Source organism: Lampetra planeri, chromosome 15 (genome assembly GCF_965212315.1).
Source record: "Lampetra planeri chromosome 15, kcLamPlan1.2.h2, whole genome shotgun sequence".
Classification (NCBI taxonomy): Eukaryota; Metazoa; Chordata; class Hyperoartia; order Petromyzontiformes; family Petromyzontidae; genus Lampetra; species Lampetra planeri.
In genome coordinates this window covers 9,447,906-9,462,415 of record NC_136121.1, presented here as the reverse complement: position 1 = coordinate 9,462,415, position 14,510 = coordinate 9,447,906, and the positions used below count along the sequence as shown (strand labels likewise).

At 46.9% G+C, this 14,510-nt stretch overlaps 1 protein-coding gene across 1 annotated transcript in view; it reads left to right on the top strand.

Moving 5' to 3' along the window:
- PDE2A (phosphodiesterase 2A) overlaps positions 1-14,510 on the top strand; it is a 199,608-nt gene that overhangs the window by 103,234 nt on the left and 81,864 nt on the right. Inside the window, exons 8-10 of the mRNA XM_078601020.1 lie at positions 5,422-5,474; positions 10,204-10,278; positions 12,124-12,165. Of these exons, the coding sequence (XP_078457146.1) occupies positions 5,422-5,474; positions 10,204-10,278; positions 12,124-12,165 (170 nt within the window). The remainder of the gene's footprint in view (positions 1-5,421; positions 5,475-10,203; positions 10,279-12,123; positions 12,166-14,510) is intronic.

Sequence of the window (14,510 nt, the reverse complement as noted above, 5' to 3'; positions counted from 1 at the left end):
ACCGTTTCGGATAATTCTCACCGATGTTGGCCGCGAGCGGGAATCGAACTCGGGTCCGCCGGGGTTCTCACCGCTAACCGCTACACCACCGCTCCGCTCCCCACACCGAGCTAAGACAAAGGCGCGGACACGCAGGCAACATGAGCGTATCGCAAGTGAGGTGTCGGCGGAGGTGTGTCTCGGACACGGTCAACGTCTTTCTGAATCGACTCCACGGGCAGGTGGGGGGGGGGGCGGCAGTTGGCACGGGGGCCACGTCTCGGTCGGGAACCTCTCTGAGCGACGGAGAGTGACGGGGGGAGGAAGGGGAGAGAGGTGGTGGAGGGGTGGAGAACAGAGAGGGTCAGCAGATGCAAGCAGGGGAGGGGGTGACAGCACCTTTAGCAAACTCCCCCCCCCACCCCCCCTAGGTGGGATATTAATTACCCGGGAGCTGTAGCAGCTTTGCAGATGCCGACACCGCAAATGTCAGTTCGGGCGCTCGGGGGAGAGGTGTCTGCGTGTGTGTAGATCAGGTGATAAGGACCTGCTAGTGGGGAGGCACCCTATCGCGTGTGCCATCTAAATAACAAAGCTTCTGTCCGTGGATGTGAAGGCTTTGCCCAGGGCTCATTACGCATTCCGTGGAGTGGCCCATGGTCGCTCAAGTATTTTTTTTCGTGTGTGGCGTTGTTTGTTTTGGTTTATTCATGCACGCACCACCCTCCCACAAACAAACACTCGCGCGGGCACACAAAGACAAAGATCCCCCGTATAGCCTTAACGGACTCTTGGGGCAAGTGCTATTAGGGAGCACCTATGAAGGTCGGAACGGGACACGGGAGGGTGGGTGGCCAGCACCACGCCTGACCGCCTTTGTCTCCCTAGTGGCGATGTTTACTACACACTGCACAAGCTACTCATTTGAGGCTGAGTCGACCTAGGGGATGCCCAGGACCGGTTCAGATAATCGTCACTGGTGTTTGCCGTGAGCGGGAATATAACACGAATCAAAGGGTTCGCAGCACAGCGCAGCGCTAATCGCTGCACCACCGCTCCGTATAACAACAACCGCCATTCGCCACTAAGTGGCGGTGACGTCAACACGACGCTTGTGCCAGGCTGTGTGCACCTTGAGGCCACCTGAAGTGTCGAACGCCCGCTGACAGGAGGTCACGGGGCAGACCCAGGTGCCACGGGTCGACTGACTAAGACGACTGCTCCACACACACACAAACACACACACAACACACACACACAACACACACACACATCCACACTGCCCGTTGCCTCCAAAGGTTTAAAATGTCACCGCATCTGAAATTGTGATATTATTTATTCATGTATTGATTTCTTATTTATTTTCTTGCGTTGTATTCATTTATTTATTATGTAAGGCTCTAAAGCGGTGCATTTTAACGTAACTTTGCATCAGCAAAAAGAGAGAGGGGGCCCAACTTTTGGAGTGCCTCGCCACTGTTGATTTTATGCTGGTTGAATGAGTCTGTTAAATACCTTTTTTTTTATTAAATTGGCTTTTAATGTATCTTGTTAAGCAGTTTCAAAGTCTCAAAATCAATTGTCGATCGGCCATCTGAATTTTTTATTGCATTATATTTTTCCTTTCCTAGCTGTTCTTTTTAAATATATTATTTGGTTGGCGAGGCGATGTTTTAAACATATTGCCAATTAAAAATATATATTCTAAGATTCATACGTATGTAAAAAATAAAACGTTATTTTACATTCCTGTGATCCAGGTAACACTTTAACAAATGTCACACAGGAAAATTAGGTGGTGAGGAGAACTCATTAAAAACCAGCAAACAACACCTGACAAGATATAAAATAAAATAAATTATGAGAATGCATCACAAATCTCCCAACAGTTCCATTAGGTTTCAGTGGCATAATATCTGATATGCATGTTTTCCTCATTCTTTTCTTTCCCTCTCGGTGCAGTGGTAATTACGGCACGTGTCGGATGGAGAGATGCGCTGAGGGGCATTACCGACTCCAACATCGAGTCGCCTTTGATGGGGCTAATCTAAGGGGGCCACAAGCGTTTTCAGGCTTTTCCGTGGCACATTAGCGGAGCCTGGAGGATGCTGACATTAAAATGGCTTTTCTTGTCACCTTTTGTGAGACTGTGCCTGCGCTCGACGTGTCGAAGATAATACAAGCTCGTCAGCCCAGAAGCCACTTATGCATATGAATGGCAACGTTCGATACGGCACTCTGCGAATGGGAGACTACATTTCAGTGATATAAATAATAATGATGCAAAATTCGAAGTGGCTCAGGAGCACGTCCTACTTTAGTAGTTTAATGCCAACGATGAAATATTAAACCACACGAATTACGGGGGAATGGTAAACACATGAATATTGAGATGCATTTTTTGTTTGCATGGAATGTTAAGTGCAGTTGCAAGATAACTTTTTTGTTCGATTTTTTTTTGGGGGGGAGGGCGGGGGGTTGGATTTGGTGGAGTTGTTTGCACACTGCGCTATGTACCTGGTAACCTGAGTTCGATTCCTGGCCACCGCTAACATCGGTAGCGCGTTATATATGAAGCAGTCATAGGTACCCCCCTTTCACCAACCTACACTGACCATTACGGTGAAGTATGGTCAAGTGACCTCCATGACCAACAAAGCATGGGGGGGGGGAGAGGGGGGGGGGTCCTTCGTCCAGAAGTGGATTGGTAATGACTGAAAAATACTTGCGATATATTCGTACATAACAAGGGGTAAATATGTGTAGGCATTGAAGGTATGCGCCGTTATTCTGCTTAATAACAGCCATCTTTTACACCAATTTAAGTAAAAGAATTAGCTGATGAACATCAAACTTCAAAATAGGTCTCACACTTTATTGGCGCAACTTTATTTAGGGTCATATTTATGCGGTATGTAGATCATCACATCTCATGGAAGCCTGGAGTTAATTTTAGCCGAAGCTGTCTTTGTCGGCGAAAAATATTTCTTCACACGGCCCATCACATCCAGTATACCTTGCGCTATGGCTATGGCTACTAGTTTCACGCTGACTTCAGTCTACCAGCGACGCAGAAGTTATTGAGAAAGTTGTGCATACAAATATTGGGGGGGGGAGGGGGTGGCAGGTGTGACGCATGGTACGTTCCCCCCCCCCCAAAGAGAAATTTAACTTTTCGTATGAATAATCCTGCAGTTGTGTGACTTTCAAGGGATCAGTTTTTTCGATCAAATCCAAGGCGTCCAGTTTGTCAACATGCATCACCTGACGCCTTCACGTTTCATGGCTCCCATGTCTGTCTGCTAACCTTTAGAAGCGAGCACATGGGCAGACCCTGAATGCATTATTCTTGGCACTGTTCAGTCTGTCTTTCATCACTTTACCAATTACATGGATATTGGTTGATGCTGTAGATGACATTAAGGGATAAAGGATTAGTTGGCAGTCATTGCACCTGTTGCCTCTTCTGTCTGGACAATTTTATTATAACGCTGAGGATGAGACAAATTGCTCTCACCTGCTTCTAAGTGTAAAGATGTATAACTGCTGGTGGAGACCTTGTGATGGATAAACAAAACGCAACGCACTCGTCAATAGCACTGTTGCCTTAAAAAGGCAAAGTACATAATAGGCGACATTCTGACCCAATGGTCCTTCTTCTCAGCACATTTAGAGGCCAGAACGGTCACCAGACGTCACCAGAGGTCATCTCTCTGCCCTCTTTAATGTGTAGAAAAAGCGTATTTTACCGTGTAAAACTAAAACGAACGAACCGTTTTTGCATATTTTTCGTTGTTCTGCCCAGGAAAGCGGTGGCATTACTGCGTAAATATGTTTTTGCTGTTATGCTATATCGCTCTCCTCAATGTTATTTTGTTGTTTCGGATCGTACTGCTTGTTGCTTGCCGTGAAGTGGGACGTTTCGCTCCACGTGCCGGAAGCTTGAATTAATATCCTTAAGTAGCTCCCAGCACTTTGAGCGAAACGTCGGACATCATGCCACTGCTTCTGGATACCAGCCCCAGTGACCTGCCCTCACGGTACAGATATCCGTGATTCACTGTGTAACAAAAATGTTTTTGTTCCTGGGTAGTAAGTGTGTTATTTTCTAATTGCTTATGCTTCAAAAGCACAGAAAATGGCTATTGTTCCCCACAAACTTTTCTTTTGTGACCAGGACAGTAATATTTAAAAATGTACCTATTGTCAATGAGAAAACGTGGTGCGCATTTGTGTCATTCCTTCACGTAAAGTCCTGGTCACTAACGCAAAGTTTGTGGGGAATACTAGCCATTTTCTACACTTTCGAGGCATAAGCAATTCGAAAATAACACTTACTACCCAGGAAACAAAAATCGTGTTACATAGTTAACAAACATCAGGTGCGTGCAGTGTGCAGGGGGCCTCCGTGTGCATTTGGAAATTGATCATCACTAAGAGGCGGGACCGTGGAGGCATCGCGAGGACTGAAGTCTAGAAATTTTGGCCTAGAAAGTCCCAAGGCTTTGTGGCAGCAGTCTTCATTGCAAGGCCCGCAAGCCACTGGGGGCCTTTCGTGCGGCCCCTGCCGCACCCCGTCGTGCTGCTGTCAAACCCAGCGGTTTCAAATAGTCTGGCCACCCTCACACCGGTGATGTATGGTCGAATTTTTTTTGTTCAAATTTTTTTTCTTCAAAATTTTAAACGTCGATATTGTCCGGTTGTTATATTCATTACTTTTATAACCAGAAACACACTCATAAAATTGACTACCGCGCTTATAATTTAATGGTTTGCATTTCTGTTCGGCATACGTAACATCGTGCGTCTTCATCGCTGACATCTGCACATCTCTGTCGGGCTATTACGCCGCAGTTATACGATTACAATTTCCATTTATGTTGCATTTAAATGCAACTGCACTGTACAAAACAGTGCGGCACGTTCATCGTGGGGACAGAGAGGCATATATTTAATATATAAGTGTACAATAAAATAAAAAAGATTTCAGTCCGTTTTCACTCCACTGCTGGATGAATGGCTCCTCACGTAGTGTCAATAAAGGGATGGTTGTACGAACCAAATTTCGCCTCGCTGGTCAATGCTGATTGGTGGGCGCAATGGACATAGAATTAGGAGCATAGCGGAGTTACAACAACAGTCCTCTGCGGCCCGTAACGCGGCCTATAACACCTGTTGCATGCACAGTGGGCAACCCATCAAAGCCCTGTCGTGGCTCAAATCCACGCTGAGCTTCGCGAACAGCAAAGCACAACCCCGGTGAAAGTGTAACGTTGGGCCAACGTTGGCTCGTGGTCGGAGCCGTCGGACCAGCGTTGGCGTGATGAATTCCTGAAGGTGGAACGAAGCGTCTTTCTGTTCCTTGGTGTGGTTTGGAAGTTCAATGTGGTGGTGTCGATGCTTTCTACTTTGGCTGCATCTCGTCCTGTTCTCTCTTCACAGGGGAACTTTATGACCTCGACGCGGCCTCCCTTCAGCTGAAGGTCATTCAGTTTGTAAGTACGCGTGCGATGGGAAGTTGAACCCAAAACACATCGACCTTGGCACAGATAGCACACCCATACCCAGCCGGGATGTCAATTCAACGCTTACATTTCGTGTTTTAAAGGGTGTTGTTGTTTTTTTTTAAATCTGTCTTGAAATTATTGCGATTATTTCTTATTCTAAAAAAAATCCAAAACACTTCGTCAGTAAAATGATGAGAACGCCTCATCGCAGCAGGAACATACGTGGAGGCTGGCAACGATCAGACTGAACGACACTTAAAGGTGTGCTGCTCACAAGCAGCTGGAAGGCGTGATCCCTTTCCGTGGCTTTCCTCTCACGCTGCGTGGCCACCACATTGTGTGCACCACGCTCTTGGTGGGGGCGAGATATTGTCTCCCTCGCCTGATGTAAAGAAGGTCGTCGTTTCGATCCCAAACCCCATGTATATTTGGAGTTTGCATGTTCTCCACGTGGTCAAAATGTATTTTTATCCGGGTCCTCCGGTTTTTTTCCTCCACATTTAGAATAAACGCGCGTTTAGAGCATTTGGCTGCTATAAATTTCCATACGAAAAGCCACTTTCGTTGAGCCATCATTTGTGGCTAGGTCGCTTCTGAAAAAGAGCTCCGTAGCTCAGTGGCCCTTACCCAGTAAAATAAAATAAAAACATTGTTTAATCGTAGTTTAGTTTAGCTTTGCCAAAACCAGAGAGCTCAAATAAGCTGAATGTGTGGTCATGTTGATTGGATCAGAATGTGGCCGTGTCAACAAGCATGATTTTTTTTATTTCTCTGCTTACCACTCTGGAGGCGGGGGGGGGCTTGCGAGGAGAACATGAAAAAAATGCTGAATATTTTGCGCAATAAATCCGCCTGCAAACATTACGCGTGTAATTTGAGCAAACAGAATGGTTGGTTGTCTAATGAGAACCAAATGAAAAGAGGTTAGTGGTGGAATAACAGAGGCGGATGTTTAATGTGCCTATTTCTTTTGGGATACGGAGTCGATGTGCCTTTGAGGCTTAAACAGATGTCTTAATATTAACATCAGAAATGCAATTATCCACTGCCGAGTAGGACCATATTACCCAGTTAGAAAACAATTATAATAATATGATGTTGCATTAAAATAGGTGGATCGAGCAAACACCTGTGTTATATATTATTCTGGTAAAAAGAAAAAACTAAATTCATAATTCAGTATTAGAATTCCACCAAAACAATGTAATATTTGTGCATCGATTGTCGTCACTTTGCTCATGAATTATGTTTGTATTGGCCGATAAAATAAATAAACAAATAACTGAAGTATTTCAAGAGACAAAGACACAGTCACACATTGCGATCCGGACTCCCGGCAGTTTCCAGCAACGTCTTAGAGCCCAGTTCATTTCTGTAACCAGGAACGACGAAAAACATTCCACGAACCACTCTTCCAATTAGGCAGTAATTTCTCTTCCTCTGCAATAATGGCACTAATTTAATAAACCAGAACATTGTGCACGTTTGGCTGAACGTGAATATGCCCAACCATAGCTTTTATAATCTGTTCCTTCTTATGAGCCACAAAAATTCCATTACTCCGTGCGCTCTGCTGCTCGGATTTCTCTCTCTGTGTGTGAGTCTACTACTGTGCCTCTTCGAGTGTCGCATCCACTGTGCATACTTACGAGACTCATAGACGCACATACACTGCAATGAGCCATAGCCTTGCATCGAGATTCATACCCTTCTATAGAGACTCATAGACGCACATACACCGAAATGATTCATCATCTTACATTGAGACTCATAGACGTACATACACTTACATGATCCATAGCCTTGCAAAGAGATTCATAGATGCACATAAACCCACATGATCCATAGCCTTAAATAGATATTCATAGCCTTGGATAGAGATTCATAGATGCACATACACTGACATGATCCATAGCCTTACACAGAGATTCGTAGAATTACATAGAGACCCAGAGATTTCCATATTCTTCTCAGCAAAAATGTCCCATTATTATCTGGGTTTGGCTGTTCCAAGTACTCCTATCTCTCTAGTCGTGTCCACTATCCTCGTATCTCGTTCCACGGCATATTTCCATTACCCTCGGTCTCAATCTATACCTTCTGCCCTGCGCTGGTGTCTCGTTGTATTAAAGAGCTACGTCTCAAAATACCGACACAGTAAGCTTTTTTGCACATAGTTTATTAAAATCCAAGTGAAAATCCGGTGCCCCGCGTATGGACTGTTGAATCCGTAGTTTATTCCCTTGGCCAGGATAGCAGCACGGAGGTCTGCGGACAAGCTTGCGTCGTTATCGCAAAATCGATCGTTCTGGAGCGAAGCAACGCCGGGCTCTCCTCTCGTAAAGCTCCCATCACGTGCTCGGTGGTGGAGCCCTCCTGTAAATGCCGCAGCCTAAACAAACGGCACTGAAGCGTGCGGCAGATGAACGGAACACGCAAGGGCAGAGGGCGGGGTGGGAGCAGGGGCGGGTGAGTAGGGGGGGGGTTACTGAGAAATCTTTTGAGATTTACGGGGTTTCTTCACGGATGGCGGAGTGTGCGCGTGTGCGTTGCGCGTGCTGGCTCTTCCGTGCCGGAATAGCGGCCAGGGTGGGTGGGAGCGGTTGATGCGGGTTGTGTGTGTGTGTACACGTGTGTGGGGAGCGGTAGTGTAGCGGTCAGCGCGCTGCGCTATGAACCCGGCGACACGGGTTCGATTCCCGCTCGCGGCCAACACCAGTGACGATTATCTGAACCGGTCATGGGCCTCCCCTAGGTCGACTCAGCCTCAAATGAGTACCCGGTGCGGTGTGTAAACATCGCCACTAGGACATGGTGCTGGCCACCCACCCCCCTCGTGTACCGTTCCGGCCTTCATAGGTGCTCGCTAACAGCACTTGCCCCCGCAGTCTGTTAAGACTACACGGGGGATCTCTGTCTTTGTCATACTCCTATGACCACCGTGGACCGTGATCCCCGTGTCCCCCACCCAGTCACGCTTGGGAGCGCACCCGTGACTTGAGCGCAATCATTGTGCCGCGGTTTTCTTGAAACGTGGTGGTGGATTCGAGAGCAAAATCGATGTTTCGAGGCTCCGGCATGGGCACGAGATTTGCGCTGAGCTCCAAGCTCAGAGGGCCGATTGTCAAAAACTTAAGGGCCTTCATCCCCCACTTGCTCTTCAGCTTTCGCTCTCGTGTTGGAGATTTCTTTCGTAGATTTGTGACCGAATCGTTTAATGTCCCCACTTTCGTCGCCGTCGTTACTGTGGATTCTGTTTTCTTCTTCTTCTTCTTCATGAATCACCGAAAAAAAGATAAAAGTCATTTTTACGAATGGCCGGAACATTCAGCTGAAACTAAACTGAACATTTGTCATTTAACATTTTTATGTTACTTGTACTCTACTGTAACTCCCGTTTTTACCCCACGAGACTAATGCCGGCTGTAAATGCTGCAGAAATTCGGTTATCGCTGCACAGACACCACCTCTGGTTCAAGTCGAGGCTCAATTTCATCCTCTTATCCCCTGGCCACGAGTGACTTTCTCTTCTCTCTGAAGTGTCTGGAACTGTGCCTTTATCAAAGCATCATCATCATCATCTCCTTACCCCACACTCTGCCCTGCAGCTCTCCACCACCTCTAACTCTTATGTTTAACTCCTCCTCTCTTCCCAAGCCTTGCCAATGTGCATGTCTCGCCTATTCTGCAGGATTCTTGCGATATCGTCAAAATGCTACGCTTTGAAAATCGGTATTGTACCCTCTGCGCACACGTCTTGTGTGCCATTTAACCTTTGAGTCCATACTCTTTGGTTCTTTCGGTAAAGTCACGTAGATGAAAAATAAAAATAATAAAAATAATAAAATGAAAATATCTAAATTAAATCACGACTTTACCGAAAGAACCAAAAAGTATGGATCCTTGCAGTCACGAAAACTTCAAATCAAGAATTACTTTTGAGTCGCCAAACCCTATCTCGCACAATCGCAGACGGGCGATGACACTTATCGGCCGATGACACGTTGCCCACCACCGAGTAGCATTGTTGGCACACAAAAACACACACGCACGCAAAAACCTTCGCGCAGTGATGGAACTCAGATGGCACAGTCAATGAGAGGAAAGAGTTGAGAACCAGTCTATTGCCTACGATGAAATTGCTGTGATGTATCTCAGAAGGGTTGAGCCTCGTTAGCAATTGGATGGAATCATGCGTGAGAATACTGGGGGCATTGTAGACGTGGCCTTTTAGGAGGACAGGTGACAAAAGTATGACAGCACAGCTATGGATTCTGTCATCCATCCGTGCAGTACTTTAAAGTGACATCCTTTTGCAAGCTTGTGTTTTCTCCAGCTTCCTCACTTTCCACCCACATGAGGTCGAACATCCCGACGTAGCAGCACCCTCCTGAAACAAATTCTTCCGACTCACGATTTGGCATGCACCACGGAGCAAGAAAAACATGTTCCCCTCGCATTTACCCGACGCGATTTCGGATCGTACCGCGCGCTGTTCGCCACCGTCTCCGGCGTTTGGCTCCACGTGCTGGCAGCTTCTTCTTAAGCCAACTGCGTCGAGTTGCTGAAAAAGCTCCCGGCGAGCGGAGTGAAACGTCGGACGTCGTTCCGAACAGCACGCTCTGCGAGGCAGCACAGCGGCGATGGCGCGCACGCTCGCGCACGGCGGTAACGTCCTCCCCTTGTCTGCGGTGTTGCTTCCCCCCCCCCCCCACAGCTGCAACAGGAGACGCAGTCCGAGTGCTGCTGCCTGCTGCTCGTCTCGGAGGATGCCAACCAGCTTTTCTGCCAGGTGCGCATGGCGCAGGCGGCACCACCACATGCTGTGGCGCGGACGTGGTGGGGGTGGGGGGGGGGTAATTTATCAAATTTAACAAATTTGGACAATGAAGCCCGGCACGTGATGGCCTCCTCTTGCGAACGACATCTCCAACGTCTGCTGCGTAGCAGACGACGCGTCACTTTGCGGACGGTTACGCACCCGCGGCCGTGTTCAGCCCCCAGAGAGCGCAACCTCTCGAAGCCAGGTCACGGTGAGGCAGCGCAAGGTCGTCACCAGCGCAGCGCGTGTGGCAAACGGCGAGTGCTGGGCCCTGCACCACCAGATGTCCCTTTGACACCAGCCAAGTTCACCGTCGGTGACTCACTGCGATGGTTGCTCCCCACATACAGCAGCTCTACTGCCCCCCTCCACCCTCATCCGTGAAGAGTTGCAGCCGGGCCTGGCCCCGTGCCCGTGGGCACGTCCATCACGTGCTCTGCCAGTGGCGACCTTGCGACATGTATATTTTTTTACGCGGATTATTGAAAGTAAATTATTTAATTGATTTCATTCATTTTGAAATGTGGTGATATTTTTCGCTCGCTGTCCGTGCCTCCCGGTCGCCCTTGAGCGAGAGGCGCTGGGCGTCGTTTGCCGTGGGCCATGTGTCAGACGTGCCGGCCGGGCTGTTGCTGCAGGTTTTGCTCTCGCGGGTTTAGTTTCGCTCGGAGAGGTCGCCGCTTGCTCACGTCGCGGCGATCCGCACGTTCGGCGCAGCGACTTCTCGACCCTTTTGTGCGGAACGGGCGCACAAATCCACGGGGCCGTCTGGCTGCGGCCGTTTTGTTCTAAAGAACTGGGGAGAGAGCGACGTTACGATTGGGTGCAGGAGGAGGGTGGAGGAGGGCACATTTAGATTGTCTATTTCCAAACGATGCGACGAGGTTATGTTTCAGAGACGTTTTCTTTGGCGGTAGGCGTTGCCGACATTTTTTCGTTGGTTTCTTTTCAGAACGGGAATTCTGGAGCCTCACAACCTTGGGGATATGAATAGCGGAGTTAGTTTCTTGTACAAACAAATGCATCAATATTTGTTATTAATAGGTTAACTTACACGTAGTGAACATATTGGTTTTCTGTACGCAAAGGATAAAAATAGTAAGGGATAAAAAAAATGAAGGCGTTGTATTGTTGCTTGTGGCACGCAGACGCGACTCATAATACACCCACAACATGAATCAATAATTTGGACTGTGTTAGGTGGACGTTTCAGGCAATGGTCCTTCAGAGTGAAGGACAAATTAAAAGCAAACACCATGCCGAGTTTGCGTACCTTTAGACTAATGCAATGAAGCAGACAAAATAAACAACACGCAACACAAACACACACACACGCGCCGAATTAATGAGACCGTACAAACGAAACCGGACAGTGACTATGCATAACTGATGAAGTAATGCTTTGGGGGGGGGGGTGGTAGTGTGTGTGTGAAATTAAATCTTTTTAAGCCTCACTAATAATGTTTGTAAACATAATAAAGCCAACCCTTTTGTATTTATCCTCGGACTCTCTGATGTTCTCTTCATCGTTATTTCGCCCGATCCTTTTGTTGTAGGATACGAATTAAATAAACACCCGGTCGTTCCTATTCAGATGCTGTCTACGGCTTTAAAGGGCGGGGGAAAAAATTTTTAAATCGAACCGTGGGCTGAGAAAAAAAATGTTTAGCCTTTGACTTTACCGAAAAAACTAAGAGTATGAATCCTTGCAGTCACGAAAGCTTCAAATCCAGAACCAGAGTTTGTTGTTTAGTGAGTGGAGTGTGAGCGTGCATCGTGTACCAATCACCGCGAGCTTGTCTTCTACCTTTTCAGGTTGTTGGCGACAAAGTTCTGGAGGAAGAAATCAGCATTCCGGTAAGTTCCGGTCGCCGCCGGCGCAGAATTTTTGCCCCCATGCACGGTGACCGGGACGTTCGCTTCGTTTGCAAAACGTGCGTCTTGCTTCGGCGACACATTCATCGTTGGGCGTTCATCGCGGAGTGTGCGACACATTCATCGTTGTGCGTTCATCACGGAGTGTGTGACACGTTCATCGTTGTGAGTTCATCGTGGAGCGTGTGACACATTCATTGTTGTGCATTCATAGCGGAGTGTGCGACACATTCATTGTTGTACGTTCATCGCGGAGCGTGTGACACGTTCATCGTTGTGCGTTCATCGCGGAGTGTGTGACACATTAATGGTTGTGCGTTCATAACGGAGCGTGTGACACGTTCATCGTTGTGCGTTCATCGCGGAGCGTGTGACACGTTCATCGTTGTGTGTTCATCTCGGAGCGTGCGAGCCAAACGCGATTGTGAAGCGGGCATAATACTGGCCGACGGGCCGAGCTTCAAAGGCGAGTGATGTTTCCGTTAGAAATCGGTCACCGTGGCTATAATGAGCAGCAAGATAAACAAATTATTGGAGGAGCAGTGGTGCAGTGGTTAGCGCCGCCCCCATCCACCCACCCACCCACCCACCCCACCCTCGCCCCATGAACCCGGTGCCCTGAGTTTAATTCTCGGACACAGTTAACATCACTGGGGAGCGATGTCTGAACCAGTCCGTCCTGAGCCCTTACCTCCCCCCCCAACCGCATTCCTTCATAATACACGTTTTTGGGTTAGATCGCGTTGTTTATAAATGTGTCGTAACCCCCCACCACCCGACACGGCCAATCAGCAAAAAAGTGTCACGTTGACAAAAAACAAAAAAGTTCACTGCTTTAGCCCACCGGTGTGTTGAAGAGTGAATCCACAACATTTACAGTTTTTGAGTTGTACGACGTTACGCTGGTAATTACATCCAGCATCATCGGGCAATTCGTCACTGACCAGCATGGTGAAACATGGTGCATTGGCTACCACAACTTGTTTTTAAGGGATTACATCTTGAATCATTGCCTCACTTGATGCAGCTAATCTGGCTGTGACGGTCCCACTTGATGACGGAGACTTGTGTTGCCTCCGAAACGTCGTGATCTTTATTTTATTTTAATTAATTTTGATGTTTTACCTACGTGACTTTACCGAAAAAACCTACGAATATGGTGCAATAGCCCCCATGACTTACACATCACGGGGAAGACTAAATCGAGCAGTAGATTGTCAAAGGGCTGTACGTTATTTTTATCTCTGTGGCCTTTTGATACTGGCAAAAGGGTCCCATATATATGTAACTGCTCAACCCCAGCTATTAATAATTTGAGACTTGCATTGCCTTTCTTACTGTTTGCCTTTTGGTGTTCTCTGGTGAGACTAGGCCACAAAGAAGGCTGTCGCTGGTGTAGACCCATCCGTGTCAAAGACAAAGTATATATTACACTGGTCAACAACAAAACATTCTGGCCTTGACTTTTGCAGCTGTTTTAGACTAATTTCAGGGTGCTGATTCCAAATCTGATCTCAGATTTGCTCTATCACGTCTCCTCTTTATGTTATCGGCATACCCGATTTTCATTGATTTTACCCGAAATTAACTCTGTCACTTATGATTGCAAGTTGTTGCGAGTCAGTGACTGCTTTAGTGTTAAAATATGGTGCTGTATTTTTAGGATAATGTGTTTATAATATCATTTTATGTAGATATCCACATTTATTTAATATTTTTCTTCTGCAGTTTTTATTGAAAATGCAATATTTGATATCTCAAAAACCTGATGTGATAGACAAAAAACTGATGCCAGATTTGGAATCAGCACCCCAAAATTACCTTAGAACCGTTGGAATACCTTATGCCAGAAAAAGTGTGTTGACCAGTGTTATCAGAGCATTTTTGTTGGCATGCTTTGCCCCAAGTTTGTATGGTTAATGCAAGAATTGATGCCTTGAAATAGCTTTCTATTTGGTGTTTGAACGTCTTAACACCCCCTGTGTTTTTTTGCCAGAAAGAGTAAAGCCTGTTCTTATATGTTTTTGTTCACATTTTAACTTAAGTTTGTTATTGCTATCGCACAAACTGCAGAGTGTAAAGACATTCGTGAAAGCAATTACAAATCTGTCGTGGGAACGAAAAAAAAAGTTCTGGCGCTCCAAAACCAGAGGGGAGAAACGTAGAAACTTAAAAGCTGCCGATGTGTGTCCCTTAAAGAACTGCCGCACAGATTTCCTCAGTGGATCTACGGCTTACAAGTTCTTAAACCTACAAACCAAAAACACATGCCTCTCTGGGGGACCTGTGTTGAAATCCGGTTCAGAGAGGATCAATTTGCGCTCATT